Source organism: Heteronotia binoei, chromosome 10, assembly GCF_032191835.1.
Source record: "Heteronotia binoei isolate CCM8104 ecotype False Entrance Well chromosome 10, APGP_CSIRO_Hbin_v1, whole genome shotgun sequence".
Taxonomy (NCBI): Eukaryota; Metazoa; Chordata; class Lepidosauria; order Squamata; family Gekkonidae; genus Heteronotia; species Heteronotia binoei.
In genome coordinates, this window is record NC_083232.1 from 46,691,345 (window position 1) to 46,709,312 (window position 17,968).

At 43.0% G+C, this 17,968-nt stretch overlaps 1 protein-coding gene across 1 annotated transcript in view; it reads left to right on the top strand.

Annotated features, from left to right (window-relative positions):
- NXPH1 (neurexophilin 1) overlaps positions 1-17,644 on the top strand; it is a 255,172-nt gene extending 237,528 nt beyond the window's left edge. The window contains exon 3 of the mRNA XM_060248575.1: positions 15,647-17,644. Within this exon, the coding sequence (XP_060104558.1) occupies positions 15,647-16,408 (762 nt within the window). The 3' untranslated portion in view covers positions 16,409-17,644. The remainder of the gene's footprint in view (positions 1-15,646) is intronic.
- Positions 17,645-17,968: the final 324 nt, after the last annotated feature.

The following is a 17,968-nucleotide window of genomic DNA, read 5'->3' on the forward strand; positions in this document are numbered from 1 at the left end:
CATAGCTGGAAAAAATATCTTTTTTTTTTTTTTGTAAATCTATGGTGGTGTCATGTACTGCAAGTAGAATTACTACTTGGAGATGGGGCTATATTATTTCATTAGTTGGTACTGAATATTTGGCCAGATGCTTGCTGGGAAAAGGGCATCTTCTTAACCGAGTGGCATATGTAAAGTGAGCACAGTGAAGGTTTTGATTAAAATGTTGCTCAGTGGCCTTTCAGGTAAATTCTAAAATTATTTAATATTCTTTCCTACACTTATGTGGAAAATGGCAAAGGCAATATTAATAAAAGAGGGCTTAGAGGAGTGCAGATCTGGAGCACCGGCTCCTTGACAAAAGTTATTTACCCAGCTAGAGTTTCATTTCAAAGTGAACAGAACTCTGTGATGCCTGTATTATACAGAGGCTTTAAAACTCTGTTAGGTATTTTTAACCCACTCTGATTTATTCCAGGTAAAAATTAATCCCTTGCAGAATGAAACTGCTGTGAATATTTTATTTAAAAAATCATAATTCACTCAAGTGGCCAGGGGAGGGGGGGGGGTGGATATGTAATGACGACATCGGCTCCGAGAGTTTAGTTTAAATTCTTTCTAAAATTGCAAAACCAAGGGCAAGAGTTAATAGGATATTTCAGACAGTTAACATTTCAATCCTCCTCCAAATCTTTATAAATTCACTTGCATCTCTGCCATTAGACAGATTCTGACTGAGCATGTCCCAGGTTTCTAAGCCTACACGTTTCACGAAAGCACTATTGAGAATCTACTCTGATGTTTTACAAATCTTATGTAGCATATCACATACCGTGGGGTATCTAACAGAATAATGAACTGCAAATAGAAGGGAAGGGTGACATATTAAATGCAACATGAAAACATGAAGTTGGCTTAGACTTTTGGTCTTTCTGGGTCACTGTTTTCTCCAACTGAAATGGCTCTACAGTATCTCAGAGGTAGAGGGTTTTTTTCTGTCACTTACTACCAGTCCTTATAATTTGAGATGTTGGTGACTGAACTTGGGACTTCCTGAAGCAAGGCAAAGGCTCTGTCACTGAGCTGCAGCCCCACATGACCATATAATCTTTCTAAGCATTATAATAGAGTAGCAAAAAGCAAGAAAGTAAATCCCAGAACCAGACCTCATTTTGGGCAGGAGCTCACAGGAGCGCAGCTCTGGAACCTCTAAATTTTATTGTGCTCTTTCTTTCTTAACCCCCCCCCCCCAAAAAAAATACTTGCTTCTGGGCTGCACTGTTCAAACTCCCTGTGAGAATTTTGCTGAATAAGATTTGACAAACTTTCTAATAGTTTCCCCCACAAAAAATGGGGAAATAACCAAAACATATAAAGCAGACAGATAGAAATCTTCATCATGCCACTGTGGTCACATAGGAGAAAGTCATTTTAAAAGTATGATGGAAGTAAAGTTTTATTATGACAATTCTAATTCTAGAAGCATTTTAAGGAAGATGCTGACATCTTCCAGTGATGTCAGGGATGTGTGGCATATGCAAATGAGTTGTGCAAATGAGTTGTGCTAATGAGCTCCAGCACCTCTTTTCTATGAAATGACCCCTGCCCAGAACCATAAGCACATTTCCAAGAGGGATGTAGAGATTCCACAAGAATTATTTTGCTGGATCAGATGAAGGTAAACCTTGACCAATAGTCTGTTTCCAATAGACCAGTCAGGAGCTGGATAGTCTCCCCTATTATTTTTTTTTCCATTTTGCTTTCACTATTTAATAAAGGATCTATCACACATATATAGCATTTGAATGCATCCCTGTTGAAAGCTGGGTTCCATTAAAGCTGTCACAACTAATAGACACTAATCTATCTCCACTGAGTGGCTCTTTTAAAAAGCTATCTAAGTTAGAGGCCATCACCATATCCGGCAATAATGAATTTCATCCATGAATTATGTGTTGTGTTCCATTGGCTACTTTCCAGTCATCCAGTATGCAGGCGGAAGAGATTACATATTTTATTTAAAAAATAAACAGTTTCTCACCCCTGGAAATTTGTGACCTTATAATTAGTCAATGAATTAAAAACAATCCTTCCTCACATCTGTTTTTTTTTTTTAATGTATGCCCAGAGATCAACATGGATGTCTTTTCAGCTATGATCTAAAGAATGTTAGCTTCTCCTCTGTTTTTCTTTCGTTACTCCTTGGTAACAATCCAGTCAAGTAAATTTCTGTTGTGAAAAAGAAGTCAAAATCCTCTCTGCATGTGATGACATGGCACTTTCTTCTTTGGATAATGGCTAGACTTTTCAATACTGTAATTAATGTAATGAGCTGTAATTCTTTTAAGGTAACACAGGAAGATGGCAGAAAATCTGAACCATTTGGGGTTTTCTTCAAAATGATCTCTCAGCATTTGAAGTTTCAGTAGGCAATAGTTCATGTGCATGAAGGATGTCTTTAAATAAAATCCTCACAGGCTTTGAGGTAAATTACTTACTCTCCCCCCCCCCCCACAGGAGTCTCCAGGGAGAAACTAATACTCATGAAAAACACATCTAATGAAGTCAAGTGTCAGTGTAAAAATGTCCCCAGCATTTAAAAGGATGTGACATAAAGATGGGAGTGTTTTCTTCCAACTGAGGGAAACTAGATAGTCAGATCAATTCCTTAGTCATGAAAAAGTACTCCATCTTCTTAATATGGTCTTGGGCAAATTATGCTCAGGCAAAACACTCTCAAAATAAGAAGTGATAGAACAGAGATTTTTCACTATTGATGGGACAAGGTTCACCAAGTGGAAATGATACTAAAGGTGCTTTCAGACAAGAGATTTGGCTCGGCTGAAGAACGCCCCCCGTTTGATTTAAAGCCGCACGTTCACACAAGCACATCTGCCCTCCGAGCCCAGCCCATTCCCAGCCTGTCCCCAGATGCCTCCTATCCACATTTAAAAGCTACTTGGATTCTCCTGGTAGCATTCCCTTGCATCGATTGAAGGTTGCATAACTGGCTGCTGTCTGAATATCTTGGTGCAACTCATGAGCGGAAGAGCTGTATGATCGCGCCAAGCCATTTTTGGCACAGACAGGTTTTTTCCCCCCCCTAGAGGCTCTCCATGGTGCGCTTGTGTGTTTCTCTGCATGAGCACACACACAGGGGGTCCCTCACAGAAAAACCACCCTTTCCACAGCGGAGACAGGCTAGCAGTGTGAAGAGGGAAGCACAAACTGCTGCCAGGATCCTGCCACTTCAACGGCGGCTGCCTGATCCCTCTTAAATGGATCTGCCTGAGTCAGGTTTTTGTTTGTTTTTTGCTATTGTGTCAATTTCCCAATGTGATAGCACCCCAACAGCGCAATCCTAACCAGGGTTATACCTTTCTAATTCTAATTTTGGACTGGAGTAACTCTGCACTATAAATCACCTTACTTGTCTTAGCAACATTTTCAAAACTATATGACACTCTGATCTTACAGAAATTGATCGTGTACCATGTGCTGACTAAGCAACAACAATGTTGCGTGAAAGAAAACCAGGGCATATTCAGCAATGAGCACACTATGTTTTATGTAAGTTCCCAAGCCATTGTGATGGATTACTACCAAATCATTAAGTTTACTATTACATAATTAACTCTAAACATTTGTATGATGAGTCCATATCTCCTTTCTTCCTTCTTTGCAATCCTACTGCTTTATGAACTTGCCTGATCACTGTGGTCATCTTCAGAGGCCTGGCTTCAGGTTCCCATGACTTCTAAGATTAGTGAGGTGTCAACCCAAGTGCCACCAAAGCTCTGAAATGTGTCCCCAGGGAGGTTCCTCAATATCCTTCAGTTGCTCTCTTTCACCAGTGGGTAAATACTTTTTTGTTTTGTTTGGCATTCTCTCAATGATCCCTCATTCCTAACGAGTGTTTTAATTGTTTTTATGTTTTGTGTGCATTTTTACTGTTTTAATTGTTTTAATTATGTGCTTTTTTGTTTTAGAGATTTTAAAATGTAATGTTATTATATATGTTTTAAAATATTAGCCACCATGGTGGCCCTTGAATGGGCAGAAAGGCAGGATACACATTTAGTAAACAGATTAACTGACAGTATGGCAGAACTCCTGGTGCAGCTGGGTAAAGTAGCTTGCTGCCCTCTCACGATCAGTTAACCATTTCTGTGACCCAATTGTGTCCCATTCCTCATTTTAAGTTATAGGGGCTGGAGCAAATTGAGCATGATTTGCTGTAAATGTCTCTTCTTTGCATGTCTATTTGGCATGGAAATGTAGGGTCACTATTGAATTTCATTTTGCTTTTGAAAGATCAGCTCATAATGATGCAAGTGCATAGGTCTGTTTCCTAGTGATGCATTGCATACCACTAAAGAACAGTAATAGCAGCACTTCCTCCCATGCTCCTTAGTGTCTCCATACTTTGACTTGTCACTCTTAACTGCTTAACTATACACTTTCAGAAACACATCCCTTATAGGAAACTTGCCTCTACTAGCTCATCTTGACACTATCCAATGTAAGCAGACTATGTTCACATTGCCTTCTTTATCTAACAAGAATTGTCTTCTTGATGACTGTTCTGCCAGGAAACAGGAGGCAACTTATCAACAGACGTACCTGTTGAAAATGACCAAGGAGCATACAGTTCTTATATCTGAATAATGTTGAAATGGAACAGATAACTTGATTTTGTAGCTTTCTACCATTGGCAGTTTAAGAGGTTGATCATATTGATACTGAATTTACATTGAGCAGAACATCAGTAGTACAGGTTAAAGAGCTGCTTGCTATGTAGAAAAATAAGTCAATTATGAAAATATTCTTATGCTCAAAGATCCTTAATACATATTAAAGATTATATCTAGTCTTCTTTGGGGGCTTCTGTGTAAAATTATGACTTACTTGGCAATGGTTTGTTTTGTGTGAATCATAGGCATCATTTGAGCTGACCACATGATGGCATCAACCTATCACTTTTTTAATGTAATAATCTTGGCTAAGTTTGATCCTGTTTTGACCAGTTTAATTAGAAGTTATTTATTTTAAAAATTCATATCCTGTCTTTTAGTAAAAGTCTCAAAGTCCTTATAAGAAGCAAGGCAACTAAAATTACCAATTGCCCCCCAAGTTGGAATGAAGAGTCGGATACAAGGTATTGGTATAACTAAGGGCCACTTTATTAAGTATAATAATAAATGGCAAGGGCAACAAGAACTGCAGCCTGGTCAGAGCCAGGGGGCTCAACAGACTGCTCCCCTGCCATTAGTGGGCGAGAGACCCAGCTCCCCAGCCGGAGCTGTGTGGCACAGATCCCGCCAGGCCAGCCCAGCCCAGCAAGGAGACAAGCACCAGAGGCCCAACCATTAGACGCACATCTCAATGGAAGGCAGCCTCTAGTCGAGCCTCCAGGACGGACTGCATTCTCACACCCCAGGTCATCAAACCCTAAGGCTGATCCTGCCAAACCCCTAACTCCCCAAAAGGGGGATGCTTTCTGGTCCTCCCCTAGCCGCATAGAACCATAAACCCATTAGCAACCTGCCAAACTGAAGTGACCAACTTATTTAACAGTACCTCCCTATAGCCAAATTCACAATCCACTGACCTGCTATGTAGAGTAGGCGAAAAAACACCCCAGCAAACTGCCAATCAGCTGGGGAGCAAAAAATTCCTACCCTTCCCCCCATGAGGCGACCAGCACTTGCCTACATAACAAACAGGGTGGGAGGGAGGGCCAATCTCAGCCTGGAGACTGAGGTAGGGGGCAGATGGTGCTGCTGCTATCGCAGCAAGCCCCATCCCTGCAAAAGCACGCCCAAATGGGCTGCAAACATCCTCCCTTTCCTCCCAGGGAGGCAAAGACGTTCCAGCAGCCTAGCAGTGTGCTGCTGGCTGCTAGAAACGAATTGCCCCCCAAGTCGAAATGAAGAGCCGGACACAAGGTATCGGTATAACTGAGGGCCACTTTATTAAGTATAATAATAAATGACAAGGTCAACAAGAACTGCTGCCTGATCAGGGCCAGGGGTCTCAACAGACCACTCCCCTGCCATTAGCGGGCAAGAGACCTGGCCCCCCAGCTGGAGCTGTGTGGTACAGCTCCCACCAGGCTGGCCCAGCAAGGAGGCAAGCCCCAGAGGGCCCTACCACCAGACGCACATCTCAATGGAAGGCACCCTCTAGTCGAGCCTCCAGGATGGTCTGCATTCTCACACCCCAGGTCATCAAACCCTAAGGTTGATCCTGCCAGACCCCTAACTCCCCAAAAGGGGGATGATTTCTATTTCTCCCCTAGCCGCATAGAACCATAAATGCATTAACATCCTGCCGCTACTAAGGCCAAGTCTGTACTTAGGCCTTAGCACCCACCGGGAGGCCCAAGGCCACGTGCACCCCTTGCCGGAGATCTCTCAAGAAAAGCATGTTACCTTTTTCAGAGAGATGCATCCCATTCCCTCTGTAGAGGTCAGGGAATTTCATAGAAATATACAGGTGGGGCAGAAAGTGGCCCAACCCCCCTTCCAATGCCTTCCTAATTTCTTTGTTAGCTTTATAACGGGCCCTCTCTATACCTGCAGGGTCCCAAGCATTACGTCAAAGAAGGCGGGGGATCATGGCTGACCAAATTATAGTGGTCCTGGGCCATCTCTCCCTAATGTGCCAAAAATCCTCATGGGCCTGCAAGACCAAAGCCTTGCCTTTTACTAGCCTTAGATCATTCCCTCCCAGGTGGATGATAAAACCTCAGGAGGAGGGCCCACATTCCCATGAAACAACAATGGCAGCAGGCCAGGCCACTGACGACCCCGGCAGCCCCGCCATTCAACAGTAACATTGGCTGAGTCCCAACTGAGAGCCAACTGAAGTTCTCCGAGCCTGATGTGCGGCTCAAAACACATAGCTGTGTCTACAGACGAGAACTTGGCTCCTCTGGCCAGGAACAACATAATCTAAACCATAACATCTCAATTACAAACAACGAAGCTAGGAACTGAGCAGAGGATGAACATAAGATTTATAGGCCGATGACCGCCAACAGCCCAGGCGCTGAATGGAGGAAGAAGGATATCCCAGGGCAGCAGCTGTAAAGGCTGCCCCAATTCTAAAGGAGTGGGTACCAAACTGCACCCTGGACAACCCCAGCTTAGCTAAAGCCCGGGAAGTCACGGCCCAAAACTGATGCTTTGTCAGTGGGCTGCCATTAAGGTGACAAAGCAAAAACCCATCCTTGGTTCCCCGAACTGCCAAATAAGCAGTCAAAGCAGAAACCGGGCACAACTCAAGCTCAGAGCACGTGCCTAGCTCCAACATGGTCCCTTTGCGATGCTGGTCAGTCTTAGAGTGTCGAACGGTAATGACCGCCTTACCTTCAACTAAACTCAGGTCCTGTAGCAACAAAGCATTACCAGAAACATCATTTCTGGAGCCTGCCACTAACTCACTAACTCTAAGGGCCCCCCCCAAAAAGGCAACCAAGGAAGCAGGATGGAACAGTGCAGACTCAAAATAAGATGCACACACTGTGCCCCAAACCCCCTTCAAATCCTTAAGAATCAGAGGGGAAATAGGCTTCCTAGTATCAAGATTAGTCCCGGCCTCTCTGGCCCATACCTCCAGCATCTTTCGAAGCCGAAAGTCTGCTGTTTTCTCCTTGTATCCCAACACCTTGCTAGCAAAAGCCAGAGCAGACAGGCGTCCCCTAATGAATCGCACAGCCATTTAGAGAAACACAGTAGTGGACCAACTGCTCCACCGGGATGGGCCAAACAATACGATACCCTACCTCAGCCCTAAAGTCCTCAAACTGCCGCATAGCACATTCATAAGACTTCCTGGTGCTAGGTTCAATGGCTAGGCCTATCGCTCTGCAGGCCTCGGCTCTACAATCAGCCATAGCTCCTGGGGCACTGGCGCTGGCTCTCGATTGGCATCTGGGGCCAGCTGACAAAACCTCTCCATCTGTTTACGAGAGAGAGCATCAGCTACTCCGTTATCTACCCCAGGAACATGCTTGGCAAAAAACAGTATGCTAAGCCGCAGACAGTGCAGAGTGAAGGCCCTCATCAATTTCATAACCCTTTGAGATTTGGATGAAAGGGAATAAATGACATGGGCCACTGCCATATTATCGCACCAAAAATGAATTGTGCAATTGGCCATATAATTCCTCGACAGCCAAACTGCAACAAGAATGGGGAAAAAACTCAAGAAACGTAAGATCTCGGTTCAAACCTGCCTGAGCCCATGACTCTGGCCATGCGTCCGTGCACCAATGTCCATGGAAATAAACCCCAAAACCTAAAGACCCAGCAGCATCAGACATGACCTGAAACTCTGCCTCAAGCCTCATGTCATCCCTCCAAAAAGAAATCCCATTAAAGGACTCCACAAATTCTTACCATACCCTTAAATCCTCCCTCATGCTGCTGGTAACCCATGTTCTATGTTGGGGCAGGAAGAGGCCTGCCATAGCATCACATAGCCTACGAAGAAAAGCTCGTCTGGGAGCAGCCACTTTGCAAGCAAAGTTAAAATGTCCAACCAGCTGCTGGAGCTCAAGCAATGTGACCTTTTTCTTAAGAAGGAAGAAATTAATCCTACTCCTCAAATCTTCCACTTTTTGAATAGGAAATCTGGACAGTTGTGCCAGGGTATCCAGCTCAATTCCTAAAAAAAATAAGTTTTTGAGCCGGACCTTCTGTTTTTTCCTGCGCCAACGGAACCCCCAGTTCTGCAGCCAGCTCAATGAAGCCAGACAGCAGCCATGCACAACGTCCAGTCCCTGCAGGATCCACAAAGAGATAGTCATCCAAATAATGAACAACATCCTCAGATCCAACTTCTTAACGAACAGCCCATTCCAAAAATGTGCTGAAACACTCAAAAGCTGCACATGAGACAGAACAGCCCATTGGCAAAGCTCTGTCCATGTAAAATTGCCCCTCAAAGGAAAATCCTAAAAGCTCAAATCAGCCGGATGGACAGGTAGAAGGCGAAACTCAGACTTAATATCGCATTTAGCCATCTCTGCCCCCTTTCCACAGCGTCGTACAACGCCCACGGCCTGATCAAAGTTGGTATACCTAACTGAGCATAAATGCTCAGGAATCCCATCATTAACTGACGCACCCTTGGGGTAGGAAAGGTGGTGGATCAAACAAAATTCACCAGGTGTCTTCTTTGGCACCACTTCCAAGGGGAAAACCCTATGGTTAGCCACTGGAGGATTAAGAAATGGGCCCAAAATCCTGCCCTCTGCTAACTCCTTGGCTATCTTATCCTTAACTATATGTTCTAAACCTTTAGCAGAACTAAGGTTCCCAGACCGAAATGCAATCCGGGGACCCTGAAAAGGAATTCTAAAACTGAACGTGAAACCATTTAACAAGAAAACCCTATCAGCCCTTTGTGGGTACCTATACAGCCACTGCTCAAGAGGTCTCACCTTTATCGGACTGGGCCCCCTTTCCAGCTTGGTAAGTACTTCCACCCCCACCTTGTCTCTTTTGGCCCTTACGTGGCCAGGCTCTGGGGCAGTTACAAAAGAAGTGCGGGCCACCACACATGGGGCATTCATGCTTGAACTGACAAGCTTTCCTGCTGCACACTCCTTGGGAGTCAAACTCCCAGCAAAGCAAGTAGGGTTGAACTGCCTGCCCCGCAGAACTGTGGGAAGAGGATGATGAAGCAGAAGAAGTAGCCGATGTCCTAGCAACCAAATGACCACTGTCAGAGCAGTCACCCAAACTTGGTCGCGCTGGGGACATGACCTGAAGCCACAACAGCTGGTGGATGCGATCCCACTGAAGGGAAGGGTACAAAGCGGCCCTCATCCTGAATTCTTCATCATCTTGAATCCAGGCGGGCCCACTAAACATCATGTACCCCTTATAAATGATATCCATATATTGGATGAGCGCAGCCACTCGCCAAGGCTGAGCGCATGCAATCAAGCCAGCATATATAAAAAAACCAGGCAGCCAGTTGGTCCAAGTCCGATCCACTTTGTGCTTCTTCACTTTCTCTTTTTCTTTGTCATCCAACTCCTCTTTATCTTTCTTCTCCAACTCACGGAAGAGGAGAGAGAAAATGTCAACATACTCACCCTTTAGGATCGGTAACGCTACGTCCCCGAAAGGCATGGCAGTTATTGGGACCGACCCATATGCAGCACCAAACTGAGGGGAACAGCCCCATCCCCCCCAAAAGGGGCATGGAATCTTTTGCTGACCAGCCACAAGCCAGGGTCCATAGGGGCCAAACTGGCCCGTTGACCATGACCAAGCTGTGGACCTGTGCCCATGGAGGGAGAGGTACCTGAAGCCCCAGCAGCAGCACCTGGCACTGCCTGAGAAGCAGGGGTCCAAGGACCCCATGGCCAAGCCATGCCCGTGTATGACTGTGTAGTGCCCCCAGCCTTACCCCCAGATCCAATCAGCACCAGTGCTGACCCTGCTTCGGCATCCACTGGAAACAAAGCTGCACCTCCATCTGCACCACTGGCGCCCTCAACTCCTCCAGTGCCAAGTCCTGCAGACCTGCCCTCAAGGATAGACAACCTAGTCAATATATCAGCCTGCAATGCCACCTTAGGGGCTGCCTTTGTGTCGAACCCGGAAGCTGCAGCTAGTACAGAACGCAGCGGCCAGGCTGTTATTAGGACTCCCGAAATGGGAGCATATACAGCCGGGGCTGCGTGAACTGCACTGGCTGCCAGTTACATACCGGGTCCGATACAAAGTGCTGGTTATCACCTTTAAAGCCCTATATGGCCGAGGACCTGCCTACCTGAGGGACCGTCTCTCCCCATATGAGCCCCAAAGAGCACTGAGATCAGCAGGGAAGAACACACTGACTATCCCTGGGCCAAAGGAGGCAAAATTACAGAGTACACGGGCACGGGCCTTCTGTGTTATAGCCCCGTGCCTTTGGAATCAACTTCCGGAGGAGGTACGGGCCCTGCGGAATTTGGACCAATTCCGCAGGGCCTGTAAGACCATCCTTTTCAAACAGGCTTTTGTAGACGTTGATAGGATGGCTGTTTAATCCACCAACGATTTATCTAGTGACCCCTGCCATAATATAAGTGTTCAGAATAGCATCAGGAAGATCACCGCCGTTTAAACTATGGAATGACCTAGACATTTGGAACTGGTTTTAGATTGTTGTTTTAAATTAATGTATAATTTAAATGTTGTTTTAAATCACCTTATATTGTATATTGTATATTGTATAATTTTATTGAACTGTTGTTAGCCGCCCTGAGCCTGCCTGGGCGGGGAGGGCGGGATATAAATAAAATGTATTATTATTATTATTATTATTATTATTATTATTATTATTATTATTATTATTATTATTATTATTATTATTATTATTATTATTATTAGAGGTTTTTACCAAGCCCAAGCCTGACCTCTGCGAGGAAGGAATGCCTGCCACCTTTTCCAATGTTGAAAGCCTTTGCAGAATAGCTGTATTAACCCCCTCCTCATTGGAAGAAGATGAAAAAGGGGCTGGCCTTTTTGGCAGGGCCTTAGGGGCTTGGGTGCTGGCTGCTTGTCTTTAGGCTTCCCAGACCCTTTCTTCCCAGGCATTTTGCAAACCAAGATAAAAATAAAAACTAACAAAATGCCCCTAAAAATGGTTGCCCTTGAATTCACTGAAACTGACCTAAAATGGCTGCCACCAGGCACCACTTAAAATGGCTGCCTACACCTTCACAAAGAACAACCACCAGAAGCTGATACTGGATGCCTATATGAAGCTGCCTTATACTGAAACAGACCCCCAAAATGCCCTCCGCTCCACTGCCTCCAAAATGGTCGCTGTCCTTATGAAGAGGAAGCAAATATAGCTGACCCAGCCTGAAGCGGCCCAGAAAACCAAATTTTGGTCCCAAACAAAATCCCCCTCCTCTTGGCCAAACTGAAAGGGAAAGGTGTGCAGAAAAACACCACCACCGTGAGAACCCTCAAATCTTTAGTTGGGGAGGGGAAGGGGGGGGAGAAGGGAAAAAATAACAGGCCGTGAAATGGAGCTCCTCTTCCAAAACGGCACCAGTCCAATGCTGAGAAACAGCCAGCCGCGGGGCCTTATCAGAGGCCTGATCGCAGCAGCTGAACTTGAGACAAGCCCCTACAGTCTCCGTCCAGGCCGCTCTTCAAGAGCGCGCCTTATCTACGATCCGATCAGGCAGCAGAGGAGCAAGCGAATGTGCTGCTCAGCCTCCCAGCCCTGAAACTGACAAACACATCAGAACTGCCAAAGGAGCTCCGTCTGCCCCAATCTCAGCCTGAAGACTGAGGTAGGGGGCAGATGGTGCTATCATAGCAAGCCCTGCCCCTACAAAAGCACGCCCAAATGGGCTGCAAAAGTCCTCCTTTTCCTTCCAGGGAGGCAAAGACATTCCAGCAGCCTAGCAGCATGCTGCTGGCTGGTAGAAACGAAACAGCAACAAGAATAAAAAAAGATCTTGATAAAATACAAAAAAGTCAAAGCATGTAAAAGAAAAGGAAAGGTCCCCTGTGCAAGAAAGAACCAACATATAAAATCAAAAGCAACATAGAAGGTACAATGAACTGAAATCCATATTGAAAATAACCAGAATGAACAGAATATTTCAACTACCATCACCATTAATCCAACATAAATGCCTGTCAAAAGAAGAAGGTCGTCATATGCTTTTCAAACTTTAAAAGGGATGAAGCCAGGTATACATGAAAGGGGGGTAGATTGGGGCTACCACCAAGAAGACCCTGCCACATATTGATCCTCTGATGGTGGTAGACTACATACAGCTACTATGACTGTCCAGCTAATCTTTCCAATTTATCTGACTGTACAAATAGGTTTGGGTTGGAGAAGAACATATCTGAGGCACTGTGTCCCTAAGATCTATGTCATTTGAAGTTAAAATCTGTATGTTCTAAACTATCATCTTGAATTGAGATTGGAAATCAAATGTGAAGCAGTGAAATTAGTTCAAAGCTGATTTAATATGCTAATGACATGCAGGTGATGGGGGAAGTGGGGCAGGGTGTTTGCTCAAGAACTGCTGTTTCAAAGCCACTCCAGGGTACATTAATTCCTTATGTTCTGCATCCCCTTCATATCTAGGACACTTGAAGTAATAACAGAGTTCTTCTGTATATTCACAGATTATTCCTTGACCATTGGAAAATGACCACCTGACCCATTCTATAATTAGCATTACATACCAGATATTACTTAGATCAAACTCCAGCGTGTTGTTTTTAAATTTAAAACAAGCCGTCTGGTGTTCAATCCGCTAATGGGAAGAATATATTGCTTAATCCTGCAAATCAAAAGATGCATTCAATGAGAGATTTTAGAAAAGTGATGGACAATTAAGAGAAAGCTGTATTTTTAATGTCTGCAGAATGTAATGTAATAGAAATCCCAATTGTAACCTGTGGCTGTAGGTATTGAAAACTGGCTAGTTAAGTGTCTTGATTTTGATTCTGCTGACGGATTCACACAAAACTGGCCCATTGTGCTTTTTTCAACCCCCTTCATCCTCCTAATTGGCTCCTGTTACCAATATGCTGCTTAAGAATTACTTTCAAAGTCTCTCCCCCCCTCCCCTGTCCGCCTGTGACATCTTCATTGCTGCTTCATTAACCGGTGCACCATCAGCGCATTTCATTACAGCCTCTCTCCTCCCTCACTGTGCTGATCTCAGACACAGATACAAATCAGGTCTGAAGCGTTAGGCTGTATTTGTCTTTCCTGCATTTCAAAAGAAGGGAAAATTGGCTAAATCATCCCAGGGGCAAATATATCCATATTTGTCTCTCTTCCTCTGCCTGCTCCCTTGAGCAGCTGGGAAGATCCTTCGTTATGGACAATTCTTGATCAATGTTTTAAAATTGTATCATTCTAAAAAAAATATTCTGGGTTTTAAGGTGGTCCTTAAAAGCTACCCCGGAGAAAGAAGGTTCTGATCAGAAGCAATTCACAAAGACAGATAATAAAACACTGTCTGATTGCCAATAAATGGAAAAGACTTCCCTGTTTGCTTGCAGATGCCTTGGCATTTCTATAGGGAGGTCATCTTTGAATTTTTTGTTGTTGAAGGATAGAAATAATTCTGTTAGCAAGTAAGGTAGTGGGAAGGTATAGCAAATCAGAATGCCAGAGAAGATCCGCCAGATCCCTCAGATTAATGAGATAAGTGCTCAGTTCATATTCTCAATTTCCTATTATAAAAAGCAATTAATCTTACACTGAGTAACTGGGAAATTTAGGAAATAACAGCTGAGTCTTGTTATTATGAATGACTTTAGTATGAGGTGTGTTCTGATCAGCACTGTACATGGTTTGAATGAAAGATTATCCCCCTTTGTGTGTGAGTGCCAATTTGCTTTCTCTTTCACACATTATAATGGCAGTCATATTTTATTCTGGTACTACTGTAAAAAAAGGAAAAATAACTGTACGACAGGCTGCATGATGGACTTTGACAGCAATTTTTATTGATGCCTTTTCCTAATCCTCTTCTTTTCCTTCTATTCCTCCACCTGTGACAAATTTTAGACTGTAAACTTTTTGGAACAGGAACTTGCATTCTGGTTATTATTATTTAATGAGTTACAAAGGATAATAATTATATCATAATAATTATTGTAATAAATCATCACTAGCATGTACCTTAAAATAATTTTAATAGGTAGTAATAGTAGTAGCAGTAGTAGTAATAATGTAATGATAGCATTAATTCAATATTCAGTATTTAAGGCATACAAGGTTCAGTTCAAATTACTGAGGTAACATAAGCCCTGTTTACAAGTTACAGTGAATATGTGTAAATCCTTCTTGTATTACTCAGGTAGCATAACCCCTATTTACAAGTTACAGTGAATATGTGTAAATCCTTCATGTATGTATGTTTGTTTGTAGATAAGAGCAAACACACATTCACTTTAAACATGGAACCAGGGACTGGTACCTGGATAAATATGGTTTAAAAACCACACATTCAGTTGCATGTATGTTGAATGGAACATGAAAACCGCTGAACATACATTTAAAGAAAAATCAAGTGTACCCCTGTACATAGGCAGTACATGAATTCACCATTACTCGTTAGTCAGGGTGTGGTCTGTACTCAAAGGATTTTCATCTACAGTTTTGATAAGGGGACTAATAATGTGTTACAGGCATGGAAAGTCAGATTGCAGGAGAACAGCAGGTAAGCCAAAGCTAATACAGTTGTAGAAAAGCTGTGCTAAAGAAGTAGAGCCTTTTGGAAGGCATTTAAATGAGAGTGATGCAGAGAAAGATGGAGGCTTCTTGGTCAGATGTGTAGTACCCAAAGCACTATCAAAGTGGGATCTGGAAGTGCCTTCAAAGGCAAATAGTGTGTGTGTGGCATATATCCCATGTAAAAGAAAACAGATGTATCATTTCAAAAAGGGGACACAGCTTGATTTCTTTTTGCTATTGAACTAACAGAAATCATATGCAACACAATACTATGAATACTGATATCAAAATTCATTTGAGTAAGCTACGTTTACAATGTAATCCTAAACTATGTTACACCATTCTAAATCCATTGAAGTCTTGTGTTTTAAGAAGACTGGAACTGGGGTTATAAATGTATCTATCTAAGTATCTTCTCCTTCCTTTCTTTCAGGTCACATGTGCAAATTTAACCAGTGGTGGAAAATCAGAACTTCTAAAAACAAGTGGCTCAAAATCCACATTAAAGCACATATGGACAGAAAGCAGCAAAGACTTATCCATCAGCCGGCTGCTATCACAGACTTTTCATGGCAAAGAGAATGATACAGATTTGAGCCTGAGGTATGATGCCCCAGAAACATATTCTGAGCAAGATCTCTGGGACTGGCTGAGGAACTCGACAGACCTTCAAGAGCCTCGACCCAGAGCAAAGAGACGGCCCATTGTCAAGACGGGAAAGTTTAAGAAAATGTTTGGCTGGGGTGATTTTCATTCCAACATCAAGACAGTGAAGTTAAACCTGTTGATAACTGGGAAAATAGTCGATCACGGAAATGGGACGTTTAGTGTTTACTTCAGGCATAATTCCACTGGCCAAGGGAATGTATCTGTCAGCTTGGTGCCCCCTACCAAAATAGTGGAGTTTGACTTGGCACAACAAACAATGATTGATGCCAAAGATTCCAAGTCCTTTAACTGCCGCATTGAATACGAGAAGGTCGACAAAGCCACCAAGAACACAATCTGCAACTATGACCCATCAAAAACATGTTATCAGGAGCAGACCCAAAGCCACGTGTCATGGCTCTGTTCCAAGCCCTTTAAAGTAATCTGTATTTACATTTCATTTTATAGTACAGATTATAAACTAGTTCAGAAGGTGTGTCCTGATTATAACTACCACAGTGACACACCTTACTTCCCTTCAGGTTGAAGAGAACTGCGTGTCTGTGACTGGACCCTGAGGAATAAATAATTATTAAAAATAAAAAAAGAAAGAAAAACAGAGGTCATGTGACAGGGCTGTAACCTCAAGGAAGAAGGCCACATCTCTTTCCTGGAATGTGTCTACACTCTGCTGCTGATGACAACGGGTTGCCATTGCCAATATGTCTGTGGAAACCAATCTCCTGCCATTTCTGCCCAGTCAGCTCCATGTATATCTCTCTGGCTGTAAATCACTATGGATTTTAAATAACGCCACACACAATTTCTCTCTCCCTCCTTCTCTCCCCCTTTTCCCTCTTTACAGCTCACATCTATTGAGATTCCTGTTAAAGAGGGCTTTCATTGTCTGATATATAATGTTCCAGGATAACCTATCATCAAGGCAAAAAGGATTAACTAGACAGAAAATGTTTTCTAACATAGACTGTTATGGAAATCTCATTTTACGTCTTGAATACATGATAATCGATAATCCCCTCTCATGCATTCCACCACTTGGAGTAGCTGTACCAGTAAATAATTCTGTAGGAGTAAATGCTTGTTAAAAGGTGGGGGCCAGGAGGGGATATGTGTATGTCAAGTTCAATATTTTTCTCTATCAACACAGCAAAGTGAAATGACTTTCTTCCAGCACACAGTGGGCACATTCAAGGTGGTGTTAGGTGGTTCTTTTTCCACAGAGGGAGCCTGTTGAACTAATAAAGATGAGCAACCATTGGAATTTACATGTGACCAGACTTTATGATTTTTGTATTTTGGTAGTTGTCACTTAAAACAGGTAGAAACCAGACCAGCCAAGATGCTCTTCAAGGAAGAAAAATAGGTAACATGTAAGTTGTAAATGACTGTCTTATCTTTATTACAAAAAAAAAAAAAAATTGTAACAAATTCAATATCCTAGTCTTCATTTGTATGAATGGTTTGTATTGTACATAGTTTAACCAGTGTTATTTGAGCTGCTTATTAATATTAACTTGTAATTGTCTCTCTGCTTGTTATTGGTTAAAAACAAAACAAGGAAACGAGGAATCCATTTTATCAATGTAGCTGTAAACTCCATTTAAGAAGACAGAATTCTGTACAAAGCATTTATTCCGCTAAAAGTATTGTTGAAAGCTATACACTTACAACATTTACAGTCTGTCTGTACTTAGATCTTTTATTTCCAGGTGAAAAAGATTGAAATGTACATACAAATAAAATACTTAAATTCGAGTTTCAATATGCACTCTGTAGATGGTGGCTGAAGTAGTGTGGGCTGAAGACTGGTGACACAATGGCAGTAGCCTCTTTTGTTGTCAAACATATGCAGAATATCATCAACTCTGACCCTACAAACTAGTGTTCTCTATTTAGGTCATTTTCTCTATTTGGTATGTCGCATTGTGGCCCTCTTTAGGACACAAATTTGTATAATCCATACCTTATTTATGTTCATGACAACCCTGGGATAGAAGCATAAGGAATACAATAAAGTGACAGGGTCAGCCCCATGCAACAGAACAGGGTTGCTGCTGATTTCCTCTTTATGTGTGTGTAGGGGGGA